Raw genomic sequence first — 27,227 nt, 5'->3', positions numbered from 1 at the left:
ACAATTCCAGCTTAAGCAGCAACTTCAACAAGGTCAGACCAACCACTTAAAACATATAAATACTCATGAACAAACTTTAAAACAGATGGGACAACTGGCCAGAGAGCAATACTTTCTCTCTGTTCTGACAACAGATAAAGAAGCATAGACAACTAGCTTAAATTAGAGAGCAACGTCCATGTGTTTATGTTATGATAGTCAATGACATCTTGTACCTGAAGAAACAGAACACATACAGAAGGGTTTATTTAAAGCTAATGCATGTTAAAATACAGAGATACTACATTTTTAGTTAGCAACTATAAACCTTTTCCGCTCTGGGATTGTTGCAGAAATGAGACTTGCACAACAGGCCAGGTACACTGGATAAGATTCACACTATACTATGGAAGAGAAAAAGAGAAGTTCTCAAAACAGCAATAGAGTTCTGTAATCTACCTTACCCTACACTGTCCATCAGAGTGACACTAGTTTTACTGCTACGTAAAAATGTAAAATATGTGTCTATGTAAAAAGATGGATATTCTGTTAATTTAAAAGAAGGTTAAAGACCTTTAATCAATCCTTACATATTAAAGAATGTTTATCTTTTCTATCATAACACCTATTCCAGTCATAATATTGTGCTCTTATGGAAGACCACAGTTAATCTGCTACCTCCCCAATTAATATTTCAGTGACATACTTAAGACCCCTTCCAGATCAATAGCCCCCATGACTAAACCTGTGTTTCAACAGGAAAAACTTCACTGGGGGAAAAAAAAAAAAAGGCAATTGCTGTTAAACCTGTAATGCTTATCAGTGATACTGAGCAGCAACCTTTTTGATGCTGACACAAGATGAGAAATCACTTCCTAATTAAATGGAAAAGTAGCATATATATGAGGTAAGATCCAGAATGTGGAAGTACCATTTTCTCATTTTCCAGAGTAAGTCTGCCCTGCTTCCTCAAAAGAAGACACAGTAAAGGAAAATATGACCTTGGAAAGATTTGCTATGTATGGTGTACAAAAATTGTTATTCCCAAGATTCCACAGCCCCTAAGTGTTGCAAAAACAGGCACAGAAGAATGAAAAACCAGCCGGATGACAATGATGGCATCAGCAAAACACCTCATGCCTCACTCAAGTATTTTATATTCAAGGCACAAGTTACAACTCATAAATTTCATTAAAACTACCTAATTTATACTAGAATCCATTGCTTCTTTGTATTTCAAGGGAACAGAAATACATGAGATATTGTGGACAAAACTGATATTTCTTGTGGGAATAAAATCCAAACAGAAAAAGAGAGAGACTTAGGCTTAATCTCCCTTATTATTTGATAAGAAGCATTTTCTGAGTAAAGGTACAAGTCATTTGTGGTTCTGATCACTCCAGTACGCTGTGCCATACCTAAGCGTAGAAAATGTTTCAAATATTTAACAAATCAGGCCTAATTATATAGAATAATTGAATCCTTAATATAAAGCCTGAGAGACTTTATTCTTCTAACGTTACTTGCTGCTGATGTGAATACCATGAGAAGAGATAAAGCTACAGACCTGTTAATACAAAGATGACAGTAAAAAATTACTTTCCGTTTTGAGAAAAATGCTAGGCTCTGGATGTAAGTTAATTATTAACGTTCAATTCCCTTTTCTTTCCCCCCAAAAAGTTATTTTAATTACTGCTTTTTTATGCCAAGTGTCTGTTTTACTTAAGAGAATAAATTACTTTCTATTTGAAGCAATGCCTGCTAGAAATAAGAGTTACTCAAGGGCAGTGTTTTATTGATAAAGCCTTTTTCTTTATAATCACCATATGTCATAACATTTCACAGGATTCATGAGGTTCATATTTTTTCAAAGGCAGAAACAACTGGAAGTTCTGATCTGGAGCTAACAAAAAAACCCAAAGCACTGTCTAGAATTGGAGTAATTTTTGCATTTTAAATTCTAGATATAGTAAAAGACAGGGCTTCATAAAAGTAGGAAAGGTTATTTGTTACCGTAAGAGCTACCACTTTTAAACTGTTATGAGTATTTGCATACATTTACATGCACTGAAAGCCCAGCCATTCAGAACAAACAAGACTCATTATAAAGACAAACATGTAGAGTATGACTGAGTGACAATCTACACAATGGCTGATTTAAACTTTATCGGTCTCCTCATTCACCGACCATTTTTCTGACGAGGAGGAACAGCTAAGGATGCCTTACATCTCTTTGGCCACATTTTATTTTTGATAAACCCTGGGGCTGCCTCTGGTAAGGTGACAGAATAAGCAGTCTGTTCAGTCTGTTGAAATGCCCAATATGGTCTCTGACTTCTAACAGGCAACCTTAAATGAATCTCTCAAGTAGTGGAATAGGTAGGAAAACTGGTTTAGCAAAAAGACATACACAGTTCCCTTAAACAGTTCAACTTTAAGGCATGTCTGCATGCATTCCTACTGCCTGTGACAATAGTAACACTTCCTTTCAGCCTAATAGGTCCTGAGCCCCATCCTTTGTCTGCTGATTAACTGCTCTATTCATTGACCAGACCACTAATTGCATGCTCCTTATAGTTACCCTACATTACTGTAAGAATTAATGAGACACAATTACAGCTCCCAGAAATCTCAGGCCTAGCCAACTGCAAAGCACTCCAACTGAATAAGAACTCCCCAAGAATAAAGAGAAAAATTCAGCCCATTGTTCACAGGAAGCAGAATGTTTTTTGTTAAAAAATTGTATTTATTTGAAGCTGTTTCATAATTAGGCCCTGGAGAAAAAAAAAAAAAAAAAAAGAAAAAAAAAAAGGACAGAATAGAGAAAGAACTTGGGAACCAGCATTCACTGAGAAATCACAGTGGATGCAAAGAGACACACAGACAGTTCAGATATGAGGAGAAAAAACATAAGGGATGGACTGCATGAAAAAATAGTGCTATGAATACTACAAACATCTAGAAACAATCAGCTGTTTAAACAGAGCATGTCCCACTGCATGGGAATTGCCACTAATGCAATCTTATATTTGGCTAATACAACTTCAATATTGAACAAATTAAAATAAGCAAATGGCATGCTTTTGCACTCATGTGTCTATTAGGAAACGGAGGAATAGGAATTTAATTTCTCACTCCCAGAATTTAATATGCATTAGAAGTCAGTGTCATTAGCCATGAAAGTCAAAAGGAAGGACAGAAAATGAGTTTTTCTGAAAATCAGCCATATTGAAAACTGCACTCACATTTAATCTGTGCAATCAACAGCCACAGCTCTTCAAAGTCTTAGTGACTATAATCACTACCTATTAGCCTGTAACTAGTTCAAAAGCTATTATTCTCACTTGAACAATTTTCCAATACACAAGAAACAGCATTAAGTTAATGAAGTTAATATGCAAAGTCAATATTCGTTGTTACAAAGTCATCTTCTTCCATTGGTTCATCTTCAACATATTTTCACCATATAAATGTGATTTCAATTACACATATAGTTTGACAAAGACACTGGTACTTAAAATAGAGCTTGAATTGCAGCACTATACTTTATAGTCCTGGTAACCATTTTCCAGGGTACAATTTATAGCAGCCACTGAGACCCCTAACTAAGAATGTCATAGACTGGCACTTCTACATTCCAGAATCAACATCTTTGGACAGAGACAACATTTTTTGTACAACTCTACAGGGATTCTCAATAATTGCACCTAACTGCTGTAATAGTTTAAATTCATGGAAAATGGTTGTTCTTCTGATACTATCGCTCACTGATATCACAGCAGAACACTTTCCTGCATGAAGCAGACAGTTACCACCATGTGGTGCTGAATCTCAAGCAGGAAACAAGACACGAATATGGATCAGAGACCTTTGTGTTCAATGTATAATAAGTCCAATATCCTTGTCATAGAACAGCAATCATTAACTCAGGGATCTTTTGTTAAATGGTCCCTGTGGCTGGACTGGTAACAGCAGGGATTGAATTTGCAATTTCTGTATCTCAAAATATCTCCTTTTTATGATTACGATCGCATCCAATGACATAGTTATATCTCTACTTACCATCCTGAAGACAAGATTGATCTGTCAAGGAGACTGCAAAACTACAAATTCGTGCGTTTCCAAAGTAAGTCTCTGGGACTTGAAGTGAAAATACCAATTTCAATTAACCTTGGGTGATTAATCAACTGCAGTGCAGGACCACAGAGCTTACATATGCAGCTTTGGATCTGGCAATATTATTTGAAATGGGCTTTCTACATCTCTTGAAAAAACCTCTGGGGAAAAATGAAACCTTTGTCTCAAATAAAACATCACCTAGTTCATTCAAGCTATTCCTGTTTCAGGACCAAAAATAGAATAGGTCCAAATTCCTGCAGAGCATGATGTGAAATTATTTCTGCTAGTGCAAATAATGTATTCCAGTATCTGGTCCAGCCTTCAATTCTGATGTTATGAAATAACTTGAACAAATACAAAATATGCATACGCTTGAGGTTAGCTGTAATTTCTAGTTAGGGTCTCTCTTTGCACAAGAGAAAAGAGAGCCCTTCCTGCAGACAAAAGCTAAGAGACCACTCTTTAGGTCATCAATTCCAACTAAGGTAGAACATCTAAATGAAAGATAATTCGAGGCATACAGGAACTGCATCTTAAGAGTCAAGGCAAAGTTTCAAGTCATTAGGGTTCACTCACATCATTTCTACTCTCCTGTTCCACTACCAGTTTCTTTAGAACTCCTTGTGATTGAAGGTGCTGCATGTAAGATCAGCAAAAGACAATCCTGATCCACCAGGTGATTCCACATGCTTTTTTCTTCTGGAACTGATTCACCCAAAGGAGCTTCCACTTTTTTACTTCTCATCCTTTGGTTTGTGTTGCACATCACAAGCTTCACTGCTAGGGAGGTTCCTTCTTTCCTTTTCATTGTTATATCTGTATCCAGTCTCCTTTCTTCCTGCAAGTAGTTCAGTTAAACAATGGCTATGCCTATACTGTCTCCTAAGTACTAAAACTACCTTCAGGACTAGAACCACCAACAGGACAGGTGCTAAACATGAAAATTCATGGATTGCCAGGCATTATTCATGCAACTTGCAGCTGTAAGACAACCCTGTAGACAGAAGATGAACAGGAGATACATGAACAGGAGATGAACAGATGATATATCATCTCTGTGTGCAATGATAAACTTGCATATCAGTCCCTACAGGATGAGGCCTACAGTTGATTTACACTAGAAAGGTTAATATAGAAATTATACTAACAAGACTTCTCTTCCCAAGCAACTTATAACTACCCCTCAGAGAAGTAAAATGTACAGGTAAAAGAATTTCTTATATAGCTTCTTCACTAGAGTTTTTGCTGGCATAGCTATGTCAGCAAAAAAAATCATAACCCTCCCTGACAGGCCTCCTTGATAACACTTTTAAGTGCAAACCAGGTGTCAGTATTTCAGTTATGACAGAAAAAGTTCTACACTAGTCATGAGCTGAATATGTAGCCTTTCGTGACCTGGAAAGGCCCTTGCTTCCAAGGGCAGATCCCATGATCATGTTTTCCACTAGCATAATCTCTCATGAGCACTGATTAATACAGTACTAATATGGTACTGTATTAACACACACAGAGTAGGTAAAAATATCATATCAGTCAACAAGCCACTTACACTCTGCATTTCCATCTAGAAAATGTTTATTTACATTACATTAAAGCCATAAAAAAATCCAGTGCATGGGAGGCACCAAAACTTCTATGTAAAAATGTGCTGTGATTTTTGCATTAGACTAAAAATAATTTTAAATCTATTAATCTCTGGACATTTCAGTTGGTTGCATTTTGCATTCAGAAAGATTTAGATGACTCTAAGAAATGATTCTACAGATTGAGCTCCCAGACGTATCTGATCATGAAACAAGATGACCAAGTACAAACATCTTTCATTTTAATCACCATTGTTAGGTAGAAAGTTAACAATACTGGTTTGAGAGCAGCTAGATAGCTTTTAAATACAAGGTTCATAATTAAATACATAGACCTAACATATCGCATTAGACAACAAACCCACAGCAAAAGAGAAGATTGGAAGAAGCCATGCTGCCAACATTGTACCTGTTCCTAACCTAGTTTACCATATTCTCATTATCTCCAGTTCAGTTTCTCTCTGATCCTATGAGGTTATTTTTGGAATATCTTTAGGCCTTGCAGTAATGTGGCAATAGATAAGGCCCTTTGAAAGCACTCCTCACTGAGGTGGAGTGCAAGGCTATGGTCCACCTGGGGTGTTCCTCAGTACAAGCAATGATGCCCTGTGATAAAACTCAGCATGAATAAAACAAAGTGTGTCTAACTACTTACACATGCAACACTCATGGCCATCAATCAGCCAAGCAGCATGAATCTCTGAGCTACAAGTAACAGTTGTTCACATAAGTTTAATTAATTAATTAATGTTCTTTTATTGAATATACAGAAACAAGTTTCACAATCAAAAAGCAGTCTGTGATATACAAGTACTTAAATCACTAGTGCAAACTGTATCCTACTCCTAAAACTTTTTCTTTTACTGCTTTAGCATTTTTCTATAATCCACTAAGATTACTCATAGCCAGAACTGTGGCAAAAACTGGGATTGTATGAAAACTGTTCACATACCACCAGCTGAGAAAAACACTGGTATTCGTCCAGAAACCGATTTACTCTCATATATCAGCTTTACTCTTGCAAACAACACTGAAGAGAAACAATTTTGCAATGAGGCAACACCAACACTGAGCACATGTCCCCTTCCATCCTTACCTTATTCACTGCCCTTCCAACACTCTTCCATCCACTTAGCTGCACCACCCAAAAATCCTATCACCCTGGACACCAGTCCTTGACAGGGCAATTTCCTCTCTCCTATGTGGTCGGTGGCCTATGTACCCTCAGCACTCTGTGCTCTTAGGCTTTCTCTGTCAAAGTCCATAAGCCACACAGGTAAGAAAACACTGTCATCCCACTCGGGCTGGAAACCTTGCATTCTCCTTCCCCTGGCATAACTTCACTCACCTTTTAAAAAAGGAGTGTGGTACAATACCAACTGTGTTGAAAGAATCAGGATCCCGCACCTCCACCTGGTCACCCTTTCCCTTCTCCTCCCAAGTCTAGAAGCTTTCTCTTTCCCTCACCATTGCCCCTAGAGCAGCCACTGACACATGTCTAGCTCATATTTGGGCAGCAGAAGCCAAAATCTGTAAGTTACTTGCTTTCTTCCAGTCACTTTCATCTACAAGGACACAGGACAAGGGATCCCTCTTGCTGATGACCACTGTGGTCCTGAGGAAAACTTGGTTCATGATCACATGAAGAAAGATGGACTCCGATTGAATGATGGTAGATTTTACAGAGCATTCTTTAACACCAGAGTCCTTGTTTATGTCTGTTTTCATTCCTTTCCACTTCTGCTATACTTTAAGGAAAATTGTACTGTAGAAGTTAAGAATCTGGCATTGGAACAAAGCGCTTTGGTTTCACTGTGCACTTCAGTTAGAGATAACCTGTGTAGTGAACTAAAGAATGGAGAAGTCAGATCATACACAGCCAGAGGAAAGATTGATTTATGCCCTGATTTACTAGTACTAGTTTCAGAAGAGCAACAGGCAGTCATTTCAGTGACAAAAGCACTGGACTGACATAAAGTTTTGCATTATTTAACTACCTGTAGCACATACCCTAGCCCTTCCCTTTTTGTCAGTCAAACGAAGTAGAATTTGTCTAACATGCAACTTGCATATTGGGCATGTGTTGGTCGAAAAAACAGATTACAAAATAGTCAAATCCCTGCCAATTTTGAGCCTTAATGATTCCTTTTATAGCAGCTTTACAAGGTGGCTAGCTCTATTAATACCAAAGGTCTTACGTTTCATACATGCCAATATGAGAGGTAATCAAATCACTGGAAATTAAGTGTCTTGGTGCCTTTATTAGGTAGACAAAGTGTAGGAGTGGAAAGAGCTGAAAAGGAACAGACAGTCCAAAGAAATACAGGATAAGACCAGGAAGAAACATATCCCAAAACAGAAGCATAATTAAGCATCCAAATTGCCAATTAACAGTAAATAGCCAACAAGGAACATGTATGGAAGAACGCAGGGATGTGTGGAGAATTAAGGGGCTATATTGCAACCAAGCTTTATTCATGGAGAATTCCAAGGTGTTTAGGCTCCTAAATCCTACTTAGGAACTTAAATTCCCACTCAGTTCTACAGGAAATTAGCCACCTCCACATCTCTCAGGATTCAGGCTCAAGGATCATTACCAGAAGGCATCAGTGTACCTGCCTCTCTGGTGTTTGTCTCTATGTATTAGGTAACCAGAAGAACATTATGAAGAAACTGTTGATGCACCAGTGACTCAGAACAAAACTCCCACTCTACCATAAATACATTTAATGTCCTATGCATAGGAACATTTAATGAGACTCAGTAAAACCATTAGAAGACCAGCTGTATTGTAGAAATGCAGAGTATGGGGGAAGGGAAGTTACAGGCAATTGCTTATCCTGAACCTACCTACAGGTTCAGAAATTTCCTCTATAAAGCTGCCAGCCTTTCTTCACAAACAATTATCATATACTATTTGTATTACTGTAGAATCTACAAGCTCAGGTGATGGATCAGTCCTACACAGATGCAAAGAAAAAAAAAAAAAAATGCCTACACATCTGATGAAAGTCATGCAACCCAAATATTAGTCATAACACAATTTTAAAAATTTTATTGGCTTAGAGTAAATCTAGTTGCTATCATCCACTGTAGAATTATCATAAAAACATTCTTCATATTAGTTGAACAGGCTTAGAAAGGAGAAATATGCATTGAACCACAAAGAGGAATACAGGTTGTTACACTATTACATATACTCTAGGTAGGCACTTCTTTGCATGCAGTGTTTTTTTTATATAGATAGCCAGATAAAATGTAATCCATGTAAATGACTTATAAAAACTGAAGAAATAGGAATCACTCCAGTAATTAAAACCTTGACGAGTTTTCTGTTACAAACATGACAGTATGTTTGTATATCTTTGTAACACTTATTCCCCAGCAATAGCTTACCCTTCTGCTCAGCAACATTGTGTAAAGATACTTCACTGTTACCACACACAAAAATCAAAATAAATTATGAGAAAGTAACAAAGGAAATTTTTATCTTTCAGGCAACCTGATACTAATATCTTTATAGGGTAAACTATAATGAGGATATTCTCAGTAATACCTGTGTTTATACTTTTTTTTTTCTTCACATTTGCATTTTATTTAATTTATGTCACAATCTACCTTGCAAGTTCAAGAAATGCATCATTTATTCACGACCTCTACTTTCTCTCAGATCCCCTCAGTTACACAGATGACCAGGTTAAAGAAAAATCAAGTGGTGTCTGATAACAGTGTCAAAACAAACCATATACATTGTATTTCTGTTAGCTGAAGTAATCATTACAAAAAAAAAAAAACAAAACAAAAACAAAACAACAACAACAACAAAATAACAACCTAAAAAACAGCGCTTGTTCTACTTTACCTTTTTCCAGAATAAACTCTCGTAATTAAACTTTCCACTTTTCCAAGTAGCTGACTATGTATTCCTGCACAGCGGGAGGTTTTCTCCACAGATATACTGACTTGGACAATAAACAAAGCAGAAATCCCTGACTGGAATTCACAGCTAAATTTAACCATGTATATTGTTAGTAAAATTTGCATATCTGTCTTTCAATGTTAAGAAAAAATAAAAGTTCAAATTCAATTGATCTGGGCACTGCACTGCTTTGTGAGAAAAAAAAATGAGATTTAAGCTGTAATTTCCATAATTATTGAGACTGTATGTCAAAGGAAATCTGTGCAAAAAAATCTTGGTCGTCCTCTTGATGAAATCTGAAAGATGACAGCATACTAATAGTAAAGGAGCTTCTCCTTAACAAAGATGGTTTAAACAGTACCTATAAAATACTGAATTCCAGAAAACCTTTCCAGCATCTCTTCTCCCTCTGTCTGTCCTTCAACCACAAAATACACAGCAGCAGTGAACATGCTTTGAAGAAATATCACCCAACTTTTCCCCCCCAGTGTCAACATTCCCCATGAAACATTAACACATCAGTCATCATTGGCTTCTTACAATTAAAGATGGCAGAAACTTTCACTGATATTTTTTCATTGATTTTTTGTCACAACACTGCATCACCACAAACCCTCCAAAGCCATGAGCCATCAGTAGCAAATATTCACCTTTTCTTTTTTGATTTTTTTGTCTCTTGTCACAACATCCTGGACACCTGGATATCTTAAGAATTTGATTTAAAGAAATTTGGGTTTCTAACTCCTTTAGATCTAAGTTACTTCAACTGGGTCTACCTATCCACAAAATTAGACATTGGGATGCAGTTGTGCCAGCAAAGAATGTTTTAGATCAGCACAAATACTTCCACACTAAAGAGAGAAAGCCATACTACTTTGAGGTACTTTTCCAGTATAAAAGTTGGAGGTATTCCAGGGATTATACTGTTGGTTTGATGTTTTTTTTTTTTTTTTTTCATTATTATTATTGCTTTTTTTAAAAAACTGAAGCAGTGAATATTTATCAGTAAATCTCTCATTAAATTATTAAAATGCTCACACACTATCACAGTGTGAGCTTTATGGCTTTCCATACTTGCAGTTGCTGTGGGCAGGATTTCAAGGTCACCTGTAACCTATGCTTAGGTCTTTCGAGTTTGGCTACTCCTCCGCTGGAGGATGGAGAAAGAATAAATGGCATTCTAGCAAAAGTGAGGAACTTGGTCATCACTTTACTTACACCTGTCTGTACAGATAAGTGGCCCAGTCTTTCTTTTCTTACATTTTAGATTAAATAAACACAACCATTAACACTGAAACGAGGAGATTTCTAACACCCCAGAGCAATGCACAGATCAGCTCACACCTCTCACAGTACTTCTAGCATACGTTGTAGACTTGGGCAGGAGATCTCTGAATCATGCTCCTAATTTTTTCCTGCAAATATAACTGCAACTTTTATCCTTTTCTAATAAACAAGCTGTGCTGTGAGGGAACTGCACTACAACCACCATATCTAGCATTCAGGCTGTGGCTATAAACAGCTTCGTATCATCACAAGGTGCTCCTAACTGAGGTTGGTGAGACTCTATAAAGTAGTATGGTTCCCTACAGAGTACCCCCTTGTGACATCCAGACATTGCACCATTAGATCAGATTTTTTGCAAAATGTTGCATTCAGATTGTGAGCAACAGAGATAGCTGAGGAAGTGGAGGAGTAATTTTATTCTGCAAAAATGCAATGCAAACGAGGTAAATAGCCTCAGTGATATAAACCATTTACCTGGAAGTCATCAATGAACTATCTGCGTTCAGGTCCAACCATAGCAAACCAAAAAACTACAAGAAAATATTTCCAGTGAGGTAACCACAAGATGCTGGCAGTTCACTGGGATGTGTTCATGACATTGAAGTCAACAGGATTCAAGGCCCACAGTTCTCCAAATACAAATTGCTGAGTAGGAAACCAAGCCAGCAGTTAAACATTCCAGAATCAGGCACTGAAATTAATGAGTTAAAGATTAATTCACTCACAGACTGTGTATACATGGTCACCTCATGGGGCCATCACCAGGAAGACAAGAGAGCTTCTTAGAAGAACTGGCTCTACCTGAGGCTAATTAACAGATATACTGACTGTAAATAAAAGCAGGAGGTGGTAAACAGAAAAGAATAGGAAGTTTGATGGGGCTCCCAACTGATGCTGTGTGTCAATAAACGTCAGCTGAAACTTGGATGCTGCTTTTGTACTCTGTTAAGGAAATCATTATTATCACATTATTTTGTAACACAGTCTAACCTAATCTCCATTCATCATACTAGGGAAGATATTTTTGATGAACTCTACATTTTTTAATTACAAAACCAAACATATTGAAGTTATTCTGTTTTATAAACAGACTGAAGCAGCTTATTTATTTAAAAGTGCAAATCATGGTATTCAGCTTTACTACTCATAAAACTAACAATTATCTCTCATATCCCAATCAAAATTAGTGACCCTTGTAAAAATACTGTTTGTTTCAAAAACAACGGTGAGATAGCACAAACAGCTGTAAAGAACAGACAAGAGACTGATATACACAACGACAATTAGGCATTTTAAGCACAGAAACAATTTTTAATTTACCTTCATCATTTCCTAAACCTGTAGAAGATATATATAAAAAAAAATAATTACAAAACAAAACATATTGTAGTTTTTTTTGGTTTACAAACAGAATGAAGCAGCTTATTTAAACTTAACTCTCTGGGTTTTGGCATAAGATTCTTTATATGTATTTTACCATACCATTTCCTTCCACTGACTCTTTCACAAACATTCTGCCAACAGAGGATTATCTGTAAGAAAAACAGTTTTGATAGTATTGGACATGGAAAAGATGGTGATATTCATTGTCCATTCTCTGCCCCATACCCCCGAAAGTTAACTCCCACTGTAAATTGGATTTTGGTTTTTGTTTCCTAATCCCCTCTCCCATTTAAAGACCTGATTTGACAAACCATTTCTCAAGCAAGCAGACACTTTAAAGTAACCAGGATCACTGACTTGAAGATAGACTATCTTGCATAAAATTTTGCAGGATGTAATCTTCTCTTTTCCTCAACGTTTAAGTAGTTACTACCTACTACTTAAATGCAAGAAATGTAATAGTCTCAGTCCAATTACTTGTGTACATATATTTATTTCGCACCCAATTACTTCCCACAATTCTTCCAGTTTCAAAAGAGTGGACAGATTTGGCAACTCTACTTGCTTCTCACTTCTTGACACTATCATTAAGATTCACATTAAGACATGCAAATGATGTGAGAAAGGTTGCACTATTCTTGCTATTCTTGACACACTTTAAAGACAGGATTACAATCTCTCCTCTCACTTCACAAATTTTCTAAATTCATTTTAAAATAATTTACATGTTTTCACTACATTTTTAGGAAAACATGGACAGATTTTTTTTGCTACTTTTTCCAACTCCTTAATTCTAATGTACTAAAATTTCTTCCTTATACAACGATTACTTCAAGTAAAGCTAATTGACTGTAGCATTATGCTTCAAAATGTATTTGGATTCCACCTATCAGCACCAGGAAAGTCATACCATAGGAGCTGAATCTTATACTTCAATATTGTGCTTTCCTTTCTCTGTCCTCTTTTCCAACACAACTTTGGTACTACAATGTTTAATCTCCTTCTCAACAATACTCAAACTATTGCTTCTTTTCAAACAATGTCTGGCTATTATCTTTACTCGCAAATATTCATGTAAAATAATTCTAAATAATAACAGGGAAGAGGGATATTACTGGTCAGCTACTGACAATGTACTATAATCAAATTCTTCTGATAGAAATTTGAAGGAAAAATATATAACCTGTCAGGAAAATAAATAAAAAGAACATCATCCATTTTGGTCAATATAACTACCAAGTAAACTTAAGTTCACAGGAGTATAACTAGATCTATCTGCTTTCACATAATCATAAAACTTCTGAAGAGTTTATTAAAGATATAGAAAAAAATTAGCTACTATCTTACAAAACTAAGCATATGATCATTTACAGATTTGATCATTAATGCCTATGAAGGCTAAAAAAGTATACTATTTCTTAGCAGTCATGAAGTGATCTAAAATAAATTGCCATGAAAACAAAGTTAAAAATATGTGGAAAGATACCTCTGTAAGAGTGCTAAAATGCAAAACAAGCAGTAAAGAATAACAATCAACTTTTGCTTAAGAAACACCACATGTTGCCAGTTGCTGATATATTCTGGCTACAAACTGCATTCTAACACTGAACTGATGACAAAATATAACACATACTAAAACTAATGTAGGTCATTAACAATTTTCTTCTCTGAATTTCAATATTCACTTTGTTTTCTCTTCTTGTCTTAATACAAAGTCCAGTGAACTCTGCAGGCGTCTTACACTAATGTTCTATCCACCAGCTTTGTAAAAACACCCAAAAAGGCTCACAGTTGTATTTAAGACACAGTTGCAGCAAATCCTTACTGCTACAAGAAGAAATGAAAGATAAATGGAAACTGCAAAAGGAAAACAAACAAACAAAAAAATCAACAGAAAGCTTGAGACTCCAGAATCACAACCTATTCAGATGAAAATCTCTATCCTCATGCTCATATCTTTTGTGATTGGCTTACATTTTTCTTGGAGGAAAGAGTTTCATTTCTGATAAATTTTGCTGAATTCCAGATTGCCAAAGCTCACACTTACTCATTTATCAGTGTACTTCTCCTTACCCAAGGATGGCTATGCCAATTCAGATCAAAGGTCCATTTAGTTCAGTATCCTGCTTCCCAAAGCAGCCACGAGTCAGAGCCAAGGGAAGAGAGCATGAGCAAAGAAATCAAATACAGTATTTTCCCAAAATAACTCCCCAGCCTTCAACTATATTCTACTCAGGAATTGCTGACACTGATGTGATTTATCTGTTTAGGTTGCCTAGTGGGTCTTCTCTTTCAAGCACTTAGCCCATTACCCCAAACTCACATATATTGTTTGCAGTCCACAACATCCCAGAGCAAGGCTCCCTTGGGCAAAGAAGTAAGAACTGTATCGCATTGATGCTCTGTTTTGTGCATATTCAGTGTTCAGTGGATATAGTTACTCACATTTACTTATTAAAACCCAGCCAAAATAAAAAAAACAAGATTGATGCACCTCTTGGAAGAAACTTTGAGTTTGCACATATCCCACCAAGCTGAGTCCAGTGGGAACTAGCATTCTGAGCACAGTAAAATGCTGCAGTAGCAAGAATTATAACAAGGTTGGATATAGCTGGAAAAGAAGGCAGATGTCATGAGTGAAAAAACAGGCACCCTAACAAAAGCAGCAAAAAACCTCCTTGAGCCTCCCTCAGTCCAACAACTGAATTTTGATCCAAGGAGGTTAAATATAGGACTGCTTGAAAATTTTCCACTGCATCTATTTTTGATGAGAAACGAGGTTTTCAGCTAAACACTATTTGGTTGTTCTTTTTTTTTTTTTTTTTGGCTTGTCTAAGTACGAGCTTCTGCAAACATACTTTTCTTACCAAAAAGCCAAACTTACAAACCAAAATATTATGATCGAAAACAAAAAATGTTATTAAGAAATGCTAGTGTAGTATCTCATTAAATCTGTGGCTTACCTGCTTTATGGGGCAGATCTCCTCTATCAATTAGATTTACCATTTAAATGACAGCTCTGATAAAAGATCACTTTGAGGGATTCCCTACTTCCAGCACTCCATTCAGAGGAACGATCATGGCACAGTGTCGAAGGTGGTAGGCAGCCTCAGCCTTGCAGAATAGGACCAACAGGAGTACAGATTATAATGTTGGAGGAGTACTACAGTAATATTTTTCAAATCAGTAAGTTTTAGTTTTCAGACAAAGCCTTCCAGTCCTCTGAATTCTGTCAAAGTACGTAGGTTTTCCTGGAAAATTAACACAAAAATGAAAAAAACACAATTCATTGGAATAACTGAAAGCCTCTCATCCAGAAATAGGCCCTGACCAGACCAAGACAGAGAAGCACTCAACTAATACTACCAGGAACAATGTTAGAACTAAATTTCTAATATCCCTCTCTTCCCTTGTGGCTGTTTCCTGCCATACAATTGCATCCCCCCACCCCAAGGGCAAAATAAATGTATAAATAAAAGAAATAAAAGACAAGAAATCAATCAAGACTGCATCTTTTGTAACACTGTTGTGAGCCCACAAAAGACCACTGCAAAACATCTCATACCAGTGGGGTACTATTTTCTTTTCCCCCATCACACTCACAGAGGACTATTACTGCCATCATTATCACCAACTAAGAACCAGGAAAATTCAAAGGAACTGGCAAAGCAATATCCTTATTAAAAATTCCGTGGGTAAAAATAAAGGAAGGACATTTTGCTATTACAGTGAAATTCCTCTCAACAATTTGATTTTCAATCACACCATTCTTTTACTAAAATAAAAAGAGAGAAAGGTTTTTATGAGCAAGTTTCTGCTGAGAGTAGGCACCTGAGAGTTCCCTGTAAGTAGATCCAAACACTGCCTAATGCTGATTCCCTGCATAGAGTTAACATCTTTGACTGGTATAAATGTCTAATGTTATAAAGTGAAAAGTGCTAGCACGACTTGTCATTCTTAAGGCAAATTTATTCATCAAAATTAGCGTAAGCCCAAGCCTACCATCCTTATTCATATTTGGAATCATCAGCCAATTATGTGTTGTCCCAGCAAAATTAGCACAGTGAAGGATTAGTCAGGATATAACCCTAGAGATAAAAAAATTGTTTAGAGAAAGTGAAATACAAAGAATAAATATTCAAAATGAGTGATGAAAGATATGTTTGTTATTTCCATTTTAATTCCAGGGCAATAAGTAATTTCAGTAGGAATTTCTCAGTGTGATTTTTATTGTTCAATATTTTAAAAATTACTGCTGCGCATACTCCACCAAAAGTTGGGACTGGAAACAGTGATGACCACTTTGAACTTGTATGCAAAACATCACTCCCTTAAATTACGCTATTACTGATTTACAAAATGCAAAAAGTCAAGTCAGAATTTATGAACAACTTTGTATTGTTCAAAGATTTAATGACACACATTCCTCTTCAAATCAGTTACACAAAGTTTCACTTTCTCATATCTGGGTTTTATCTTTATTTATGCCTTTCAACACGAAGTGTCATTTTTTCTTCAGATCACTTCTTACTCATAAGTACATCACCTCATTAATTTCTCATTTAAGCTACAGCATGTGAGAGAGCATACCTGTAAGCTAATGTCTCCATATAATTTATGCAAAAGTTAGTAAGTCAAAATGGACTACACTGCCTGATCTTGTCTCTGTATCAACTCAGATAGCCCAGACTAGCTACTGCAGATGGGGCATCCTTAGCTCAAAGCCTTCGTATCTACTTCTTTCATGTCTACTTTCACCAGACTGGGTCAGCTAGTACAAATCTGCGCACAGGCTGGGCAAGATTTCTTGCCAGGAGTCCGACGGCTCGTTGCAGCGTGGCTGGCCACTGAGCCACTCCAACTCTGGTTTACAGTATACAAGAGAGAACCCTGCACTCCCCAGCTTCTTCCTTATACATTGTCAGCATCAATACTCAGAGTTGGTAACAGTTACTTGTGCTATAACCCTGTCCACTATCACTTAACCCAAATACAGATGCCACAAAGTAAGGCCAAGTTAATAGACAGAGCCCTCTTAATTCCTCCGGTAGATCTGACATCAAAGACCAGATACATGTACGCCATACCTTCTAAAGGCCAGATTGCAATTTTTATTTGGAAGCCACCCATCTCAAATGGCTAGGGCTCAGTCAGGTAAGCCAGGTGGAAATGCCACAGCAGTGGATATTTATCAGAAGCTTTGCAGAGGCTTATACCCAAGTTGCTAAAACTGAGGTCTCCAAAACTGAAGACTGACCAAATGGACTTCTCAACCCATGCTGGGAGTAACAACGGTGCATGTGCCGTTTGAGCATTTATGAGCATCAACATTTTGATGTAGCATGGAGAGAGAATCACAAATATGACCACAAAAGTGGTGTGCTACAGGTCTGGACAAGCTTTGACTTTTAGGAGAGAGTAGTGCATGTATATATTCTCATATTATTCCCAGAGACCAAACTTCTCCTTGCCAGCTTGGATCCACATAACCTTGGAAGGTTCAACAGTGCATTTACATACTAATGTTGCCAGAAAGTAAATTAATGGTTACCTGGGCAATAAGAGGAAGACAACGCTACTCACTGTCTCCATACATACTTAATATGGTTAGAAATTTAACTTCATGCCATTCATACTACCCTCCAAATACAGTGACAGTGAATCAATGGACTGTTTTAACGCAGGACAATTTGTCTTCAAAAGCCACATGATTTGTCATGTGTGAAACACCACACCATGAGGCATTACAATCTGTAGCACAGGTAGATTATAAATAAAGCTTGCTAAATAATGGGCAAAAATGAAAAAATATTAAGGAAAATTAAAAAGATTGCCCTCAAGCACACTTATTTTCTTTCATAATCCTTATAATCCCTATTTTTTTCCATTCCTTCCTCCTGCATTCTTTCACTAATGAGAAATGAAGACATGTACGATTACACTGAGCGAGCCAATACACTGCAGCCCAATCATCAACCACATAGTGTGGGATAATAAAGGTAAGATTGATCTTACGTTGCCCTCATGCTAAACTGCTGTTCCCACTGACTTCTTACGCTCGTTCTGCTGCTTGTGCTGCTTCTCTACATATCCAAAGCAGCCTCAGGAAGAAGTCTAATCATGGTCTGCTCCTCCGTTCAGCAGAAAATCCTCCAGCCACATTCAGGGCCACAACCTGCAGCTTCACTGTTGGAGCAATTCGCAGAACACAGCAGTGATCAATCACTTTGTCATCCTCCTTTATAGTAAAGAGACAGCAAAGTACTCTTCCAGCAGTTCCTTCTCTGCCACCTGCTCACTGCACTCCAGAAGTAGCTACTGCAGCAGACTGTATTCAGTCTATTTTCTTTTTGCCTAAAGGCTCTCACACCTCACTGACCAACAGCAGCATCATGATACTGTGCCCATCCACAATCAGATCTGACATCCCTGAAAAGATGTAAGCAGAACATTGTTCTTCTTGTCTACAAAAAGTTCTCATGAATCACAGTAAAAGACAGGCTGCCTCAGGAGATGTGTCAATGCCATTTAATTTTTTTGTGAAAGGAAAAATATCTATCAAAATGTAAGATACATATGCACGCTGTACTCTCCCATCCATATTTCTTTGCAGGTTTCACAATGCTGGATTTTCACTCATAATTTCTGTTTTGCAGACTTGCAGAAGTACAAATCAATGAGTTCCTTCCCGTAATTGGACTGCCCATCATGTTTCTCAGCTTTGGACTGCATGTGGCATGCAAGAGAAAAGGATGGTTTGGAAAAAGTTTACTTTTAACTGGTACTTTTTAGGGAACAGCTGAACGTAGTAAGATGCCACAACTCAAACTTATGCTGTCTACCAACTTGACTGTAAAAATACCCCTTCTTCCTGTTTCCATTTAACCTGTCCTCAAAAAGTTCCAGTTTCTGGTTTCATGGTGTTGTTCAATGTATTGGCCACGCAAAGTCCCCTATGTCTTGTAGCCAACCAGTACCTGCGCAGACGGTCTCTGGATAAAGCTCTGCGGCCTGTGATAGGAAGAAGGCCAGCCTAGACAGCCCCTTCTGGGTTCAATCCATAAAATTACTGCCTTCAGTAAAGGCTTCATTCTAACAGGATTATTTGAACAATTTCCATGGACTGAGGAGCTCTTCTCAAACATTTCTATAAAAGCACCATTCATTGATCTATCCAATGCAGACAGAGCCGCACTAAAATTTACTGGAGAACATTAGGTGGGAATTAAAAAGCAATTTTCCAATCTTATAAACTAAACATCTGTATTTTTAAATAAACAATATCCGATATTGAATCCTAGATTTTATATGGTGCTTTTCTTTCCAGTAAAAAAAAAAAAAATCAAGAGCCAATTTACTAATCTCAAATTAAAATGCCCTGTAGTTATCATCACCTGGTTTGGTGTGATCTGTATAATCCCAAGTGCAAAGACTAAGTTGCACACAAAAATTAAGTTTATGTTAGAGGGCTAGTGACAAACCTAAATGTTTTAATAAAAGAGACATGAACATCTGTGGCAACAATGACTTGTAGAAATGTTACATACTTGTCAAATCTATACATTTGCAAAAGGTCATAGTAGCTGTAACGTTCTTGCCAGCTTTATATTTCTGCATGATTTTGATGACTGCACATCTGTTTTGAAATCCCTGCAAAAAGTGCTCTGAATTAATCTGTATTGTTATAGCAAAGCTCAGCTTTTCAGAAAAGGTTGCTGCTGTCTTTTCCGAAATAAACACACAAACTGTTTTAAAGACTTGACCCTTGATTCCTTCATCTCAGTACTTCTACGGACTTCAGGGAAGTCTCAGTGTATGAGGAACACACAATGGGCTGTGGTTCCACAGCCCTGAACTGTCCAGGCTGCTTCTCCATCATATAAAGTAAAGCAGCCTCCCCACAGCTGTGCTGGTTTATATACCTGAGAGACAATTTCAAAAATTATCATGGTCTTGCTCGGGAATTTGGATACACAGTCATTACTAAATTGCCATAAAGTTCCATATTACCAATTCTGTCATTACTGAACAGCTTCAAGACACACGGTATCTTTGTGCTGCATCTCTTTTCATGCTGGAAGAAAACAAGAGCATATGAACGACAGTAAAAATGAAGCCAAGTGTACTGTTGAGAAACTTGGTATTCTCTTATTTCTAGGAGAGTTATAGTGCAATTCTAAACTGTAGCATTCAGCATGTCTCCTGAGTTTCCTTGCTGAAATATTGCAATGGAAATTTTACAGCATCTGTGTTGCTTTTGGAAGCCATCACCTCACATCTGCTGTCTCTGTAGTGCAGAGCTTAAGTTCAGTGTAAAAAGGTACTTTGTAATAGGCAATAGGAATCCTGACAGAGCGGTAATTTACAGACTCACCCAGCTCTCCTGACTAGACTCACTCATTTTTACATTCTGTATAGATTTTAAAATGAGGTACTCTTCAAGCAACCACCAGCATAACAGTCACTTCTTAAAATGGAGCATCACATCCAGGACTGCAAAGAGACTTTTTAAACCTCTGTCAGTCACAGAGATCTCAGCCAGACGACGAATTTTTCATTCCGTTTTCTTCACTGGTCATTGTTCAATATCCTAACACTTTTCAGTAGGGTATTAACTAAATTAGCACTAAAATCACCATCTGCTACTTTTGGAAAAGTTCTGATTTTGACCTGAAATAATACTACATATGTCTCAGTGATGTCACAGCCCGGGATGTGAAACCTGGAGGAGGACGGCCAGGTCCCTCCACCACTTGTGTCACGTCTGAACGCAAACCCTCCCCTCGGGTGGGCGCTGGGGTCGAGAGAGGGGGATGGCAAATCACCGCAATGATTACACACCAGACGTGTTTATTGCCCCATTATCGCCCATTTCCTCCTGACTGGAGAATCCGCGCCTTCACTTAAACAGAGCGTCAGACCGGAGCGGAGAGGATCCTGTTAGCATAGCCAACAACACTGGGGTGGCTTTTGTGTTTTGCCTCACGCGTTTAATTCCCTCCCGGCGCCTGCCCCGCCGCTCCCCCACCGCCCCTGTTTGAAACCCGGCGAGTCACAAAATTTCACGCCGCCCCGAGACAAACCACGCCGCGCCGCCGGCTCCCCGAGCGGCGCGTTCCCGAGATTACAGCCACCGCAGCCCCGGCGTGAGCTCCGCACCAGCGCGTCAATCCGCAAACAAACGCCCCGTCCGGGGAGGACAGCACCCCCCGGGACGGCACGGCCCCGCCGCGCACCCCACCCGCGCCCGCCGCCGCTCCCCCTTAAGGTGGTCCGGCGGCGGAGGGGCCGCCCAAACTCCCGCCCCCTTCGCCGAGGCGGCCGGCGGAAAACAGCGGGTGCCCCCGGGGCCGGCCCCCGGGAGCGGCGGGCGGCGGCCTCCGCCCCGCCGTGCAGCGGGACAGGAGGCGGCCGTGCGCGGCGGCGCTTGCGCGGGGAGCGAGGCGCCTCGGCCAACCGCCCCCCCCCCCGCCCCAGCTGCCCTCGGCGCGGCCCCAGCGCCGGGTCCCCGCGGGAGTCAGGGCGCAGCGGCTGCTCGGCCGCCGGCGTTGCTCCCTCGGAAGCCGGCCCGGGCGCGCCACGCTGCTCTGGCCGCTCCTTGGCGACTCACCGCCTCCGGCGCCGGGCTGGCGCGGCGAGCCGCGGCCCAGCCACGCTACCGGCCGCCCGGAGCTCCGGCTGGGTCGCAGGAACGGCCGCGGGTGCGCCCACCGTCGGCCGCCCAGCGGGACCCCGCTCCCGGGCTCCAGGGGCACCAGCCCGGGTCGAAACGCTCAGCTGCCGCGGCGCGGGGCTGCTCCGTGGAGCCCCACGGGGGCCGCTCAGCTGGCAGCCGCTGCGCGGGGCACGCAGAGGGCTGGCGCAGAGTCTCGGCAGCACGCGTGTGCGTGCGCCCGCTGGCTGCGCGGGGAGCGCTCCCGCACTCGCCGCTGACGGCGCTGCAGGAGCCCCGTGTCATTAACCTCGGCGTTCCCCACGGCTGTTTGGTGGCAGCCGTGACCCCCAGCCGGACACCACCAACGCTTCCACTTCAGACCGTGTGTTGTACACGCGTGGGGCGACCGGAGACGCGGGGGGAAGTAAGGCCAGCGGTGGGGCCTCGCCGCTTGCCGCCGCCGCCAGCCCGAGCGTGGTTTTTGCACCGCGGCGCCGGGCGCCCAGCCCACGCCGCGAGACCACCCAGCGTTTGCCACACTCAGGCCAGCGTGGGCTGAGCACTCCCGCGGACCCCAAAGATTTGTCAGAAAACCGCTTCCGAGGAGGCTGCGGGCAGCTGCTGGAACGCTGCTGCTCCCGGAGCGAACCTGACGCGGCCGGGAACCCTTGCGAGGGGAAAGAAGCGCCCTGCAGCCGCGCGGACCGGCGCTTGCCTGCCGCAGCCCACGCACTCGGCGGGGAGCGTTGCGCGGTGCAGCACCGCACCTTTCCGTACGGACGGGAGCCCCTACCACGCAGAGTTAAAAAAAAAAATATCTGTATACCGCCACGTCCCGCCATGGCTGAGAAGGACCGGCGGCCGCGCCGCAGATCGGGGCGCCGGCTCCACCTTAAGGCGGGCTGGGTCCGGCCCCCCCGCCCTCCGCTGGGGCCCGAGCGATAGGCGGCCGAGGCGACGGGGGCGGGGCCTGGCGGCGCTCGCTATAAATATTCATGAGAGCGCGGCGGCCGGAGCGGCGCTGCCGGGGCCGGGGAGCGAGAAGTTGCGCGGAGGCGCTGCCGCGCTCGCCCCGCGGCTCAGGTGGCTCAGTGGCGGCCAGCGGCGCCCGGCTCGCCCCGCCGGCAGCAGCGAGGGAGGCGGAGAGCAAGTACCGGTCGGCTGGCGGTCGCCTGCCCGCCCGCAGAGCCGGGCGGGCGGCAGGAGGAGCCGCTCCGGCCGCCCCAGCAGCAGCCCCGCCGCTGCCCCGCCGCTCGGGGCGGCGGGAGCCCGGCGCCGCGGGGCGCACCGCCTGGTCCCCGGGACGCCTCAGCCATCTTGACCGCGCCGCGCGGGGGGGGGCTGACGACGAAACTTCGCCGCCGCCGCTCCGTGCCCGGCCGGCGCCGGAGCAGCGGCGACACCTCCCCGCCCCCTCCCCCCGCGCAGCCAGCCCCGCGAGGAGCGATGCGAAGGCGGCTGAGGGGCCTTCCTTGAGCGGAGCCCCCTTCTCCGGCGGCTCCCCCTCACCGGGTGCCCGCGGGGCCGCCTCCCCCCCCCCCCGGGCGACGGAGACCCGCGGGGGCTGCCAGCCCTCTCACCTGCGGCCGGCACGGCGGGGGCCGCCCTCCGCCCCGCAGAGGGGTAGCCGGGGCGGGGGGGTGCTGTGGCGCCGCGTTCCCCGCGGCTGCCGAGCGGGACGGGAGAGGAGCCGGGGCCGCCGCCCGCCGCCGAGCATGGAGTGGAGTTACCTGTTGGAAATCGCCTCGCTGCTCGCTGCCCTGTCCCTGCTGCAGCGCGCCGGCTGCGCCGCCGCCTCGGCCGCCGCCGCCGCCGCCTCCTCCTCGTCGGCCAAGGAGCTGTCGTGCCAGGAGATCACCGTGCCCCTCTGCAAGGGCATCGGCTACAACTACACCTACATGCCCAACCAGTTCAACCACGACACGCAGGACGAGGCCGGGCTGGAGGTGCACCAGTTCTGGCCGCTGGTGGAGATCCAGTGCTCCAGCGACCTGCGCTTCTTCCTCTGCAGCATGTACACCCCCATCTGCCTGGAGGACTACAAGAAGCCGCTGCCGCCCTGCCGCAGCGTCTGCGAGCGGGCCAAGGCCGGCTGCGCCCCGCTCATGCGCCAGTACGGCTTTGCCTGGCCCGACAGGATGCGCTGCGACCGCCTCCCCGAGCAGGGCAGCCCGGACACGCTCTGCATGGACTACAACCGCACAGACCTCACCACGGCGGCCCCGCCGCCCGCCAAGCCCCCGCTCCGCGGCGCCAAGCCCGGCGGCCCCGCCAAGGCCCCCCCCGCCGCCGCCGCCCCGCCGGCCGAGGCCCCGCGCAAGCCGCGGCCGCCGCCGCCCTGCGAGCCGGGCTGCCAGTGCCGGGCGCCCATGGTGTCGGTGTCCAGCGAGCGGCACCCGCTCTACAACCGCGTCAAGACGGGGCAGATCGCCAACTGCGCCCTGCCCTGCCACAACCCCTACTTCAGCCCCGACGAGCGCGCCTTCACCGCCTTCTGGATCGGGCTCTGGTCCGTGCTCTGCTTCCTCTCCACCTTCGCCACCGTCTCCACCTTCCTCATCGACATGGAGCGCTTCAAGTACCCCGAGCGCCCCATCATCTTCCTGGCTGCCTGCTACCTCTTCGTCTCCCTCGGCTACCTGGTGCGCTTGGTGGCCGGCCACGAGAAGGTGGCGTGCAGCGGCGGGGCGGGGGCGGGCGGCGCGGGGGCCGGGGCGGCGGGGGCGGGCGGCGGCGCGGCGGCAGGGGCGGCGGCGGCGGGGGGGCGCGGCGCGGCGGGCGGCGCGGCCGAGCTGCAGCCGGAGCTGGCGGTGGCCGAGCACGTGCGGTACGAGAGCACCGGCCCGGCCCTCTGCACCGTGGTCTTCCTCCTCGTCTACTTCTTCGGCATGGCCAGCTCCATCTGGTGGGTCATCCTCTCCCTCACCTGGTTCCTGGCCGCCGGCATGAAGTGGGGCAACGAGGCCATCGCCGGCTACGCGCAGTATTTCCACCTGGCCGCCTGGCTGCTCCCCAGCGTCAAGTCCATCGCCGTGCTGGCGCTCAGCTCCGTGGACGGGGACCCCGTGGCTGGCATCTGCTACGTGGGCAACCAGAGCCTGGAGAACTTGCGGGGCTTCGTGCTGGCGCCGCTGCTCATCTACTTGGCCATTGGCTCCATGTTCCTGCTCGCCGGCTTCGTCTCGCTCTTCCGCATCCGCAGCGTCATCAAGCAGCAGGGCGGCCCCACCAAGACCCACAAGCTGGAGAAGCTGATGATACGCCTGGGGCTCTTCACGGTGCTCTACACCGTGCCGGCTGCCAGCGTGGTCGCCTGCCTCTTCTACGAGCAGCACAACCGGCCCCGCTGGGAGGCCACGCACAACTGCCCCTGCTTGCGCGACCAGCAGCCCGATCAGGCCCGCCGCCCCGACTACGCCGTCTTCATGCTTAAGTACTTCATGTGCCTGGTGGTGGGCATCACCTCCGGTGTCTGGGTCTGGTCAGGCAAGACCCTGGAGTCCTGGAGGGCCCTCTGCACCCGTTGCTGCTGGGCCAGCAAAGGTGCTGCCGTGGCTGGAGGCACAGGGGCCGGGGCGGGCGGGCAGGCAGCAATCGCCGCAGCAGGAGGACTCGGGGCTGGGGGCGGTGGCTCCCTCTACAGCGATGTCAGCACCGGCCTGACGTGGAGGTCGGGCACCGCCAGCTCTGTCTCCTACCCCAAGCAGATGCCCCTGTCTCAAGTGTGAGGAGGGAGAAAGAGGCCAAAGGTTAGGGAATGGGGGACACTGGCCTGCCTAAAATGCCCCCTCACTGTTTGGTGCCATTAATGAACCTCTAATGGTCCTTATTAGCCACAGCTTGTATAGAACAATGCAGCTGGCAGAGGCCCCAGGCTCCAGCCCCCTCCTCCTTCCCCTCCATTCATATGCAGGGAGCATGTACTTCAAGGAGCCAGCTTATTATTTTGCTGGCAGAGGAGGGTAGGGGCTCACCCGTGTCTCGCAGAGGGCAAGGCACAGCGGCTTCTTATTCACTCTGGACTAACAGCAGCTCTTCGCTCATGGGAAGGGAGGGTCTTCCTCCCCCCATCCTGAGGTGGGAGTCTGCTGGGACTGCAGGTTTTTGGGATATTGATGACCAGGCAAATGCCTTACAATACAGACTGAATCAAAACATGTCTTAATTATACACCCCAGCTAAATACGGGTTTCCTACATTAAAGGATGTATTTATATAATTATTTGTTACCTTGTACAGATGTGTAAAATATGTATATATCCAAAGCTATACAGTCTGTAAATTTTTTTGTAAAAAAGTTTAGAGGCTACCCCTGTAAGAGCAAATATGAGTATTCTATTTTGTCAATAAAATGACTTTTGATAAATGATTTTTTCAAGCTTCCCCCCTACTCCTGCCCTGGTTATTCCAGCTGCCATGTCTTCAGGTGGCTCTAGAAGCTACAAACTACATTTGTGCTCTAGTCATTGCTGTATAATAGATGGCTGCCTCTGTTAAAGCAGTGAGATGCATAGATACAAGGAAAACAAGTCATTCAACAAGTTGTTCTGAAAAAGTGTTTGCCAAAACTGGGAGGTGCCTTACCATAGTTCTCTGCTTTTTGAAAGATGACAGTGTCTTTAAACTGAGCCTTTACAAAAGAGTCATCTCACATGGCATGTTAAGTATCCTTTTAAAATGGGTGTTATTTTAGGAATGCACGCACACACACACCTCTCATCTGTTGTCGACAATTCTGTAAGCACCTGCCTTTCCAGGGATGCATACTGAAGTGTAAAAGGTTAATGTTTTAAATTCATAGATCACGTACTACAGTGGAACAGCAAGTTGAGATTTGTTAGATCAATCTCTTCTTAACAGATTAAGCTAACATCTTAACTTTTGTATATCAAATATGGTCCTTTTTCAAGAGAAAAGGTATTGTTCTTCTGTCAGGACTAAGCTAATTTATTTGAGCAGAAGGCTGTTGAATTAACAGAAGAATGCTTTGGCAATTGTTGAACTTTTTACCTGTCTGCCCAGTGGCTCAGAACATCATTCCTTTAAGAGGAGCTAAATGAATAGGGTTAATCTGTAGGGAACTTGGTTTCTTTTGAGTTTGGGAAAACTTTGATCTTTTCTCTTCACCAAACGTGATGTATAGTCTGAAGTTTCTTTCCCTGCTGCCTGGTTCCTCTTGTTGCAGACCAATTGGCCACCATGGAGCCTTAAAGTTCTTCAATTAAAGGGACGTGGGACTTTTTTTTTTTTTTTTTTTTTTTTTTTTATTTTAAGAGGAAGACTTGTAACAGTTAGTGAACAC

The 27,227-nt window shown here is 43.5% G+C and overlaps 1 protein-coding gene and 1 long non-coding RNA gene across 2 annotated transcripts in view; one reads left to right on the top strand and one right to left on the bottom strand.

Moving 5' to 3' along the window:
• The window catches only part of LOC116959066, a 186,166-nt gene extending 165,873 nt beyond the window's left edge, over nucleotides 1-20,293 (bottom strand). Inside the window, exons 1-2 of the long non-coding RNA XR_004405618.1 lie at nucleotides 20,281-20,293; nucleotides 15,234-15,521 (exon numbers count right to left, since the gene is read on the bottom strand). This is a non-coding gene — a long non-coding RNA (uncharacterized LOC116959066). The remainder of the gene's footprint in view (nucleotides 1-15,233; nucleotides 15,522-20,280) is intronic.
• Nucleotides 20,294-22,927: 2,634 nt separating this feature from the next.
• FZD8 (frizzled class receptor 8) lies at nucleotides 22,928-26,291 on the top strand. Its single transcript, XM_042801927.1, has one exon. The coding sequence runs from the start codon at nucleotides 23,641-23,643 to the stop codon at nucleotides 25,651-25,653; it is 2,013 nt and encodes a 670-aa protein (XP_042657861.1). The 5' UTR covers nucleotides 22,928-23,640; the 3' UTR covers nucleotides 25,654-26,291.
• Nucleotides 26,292-27,227: the final 936 nt, after the last annotated feature.

Source organism: Tyto alba, unplaced genomic scaffold (genome assembly GCF_018691265.1).
Source record: "Tyto alba isolate M040663 unplaced genomic scaffold, T.alba_DEE_v4.0 Super-Scaffold_38, whole genome shotgun sequence".
NCBI lineage: Eukaryota > Metazoa > Chordata > Aves > Strigiformes > Tytonidae > Tyto > Tyto alba.
The sequence above is the reverse complement of the archived record's forward strand: the minus strand, read 5'-3'. Positions and strand labels throughout refer to the sequence as shown.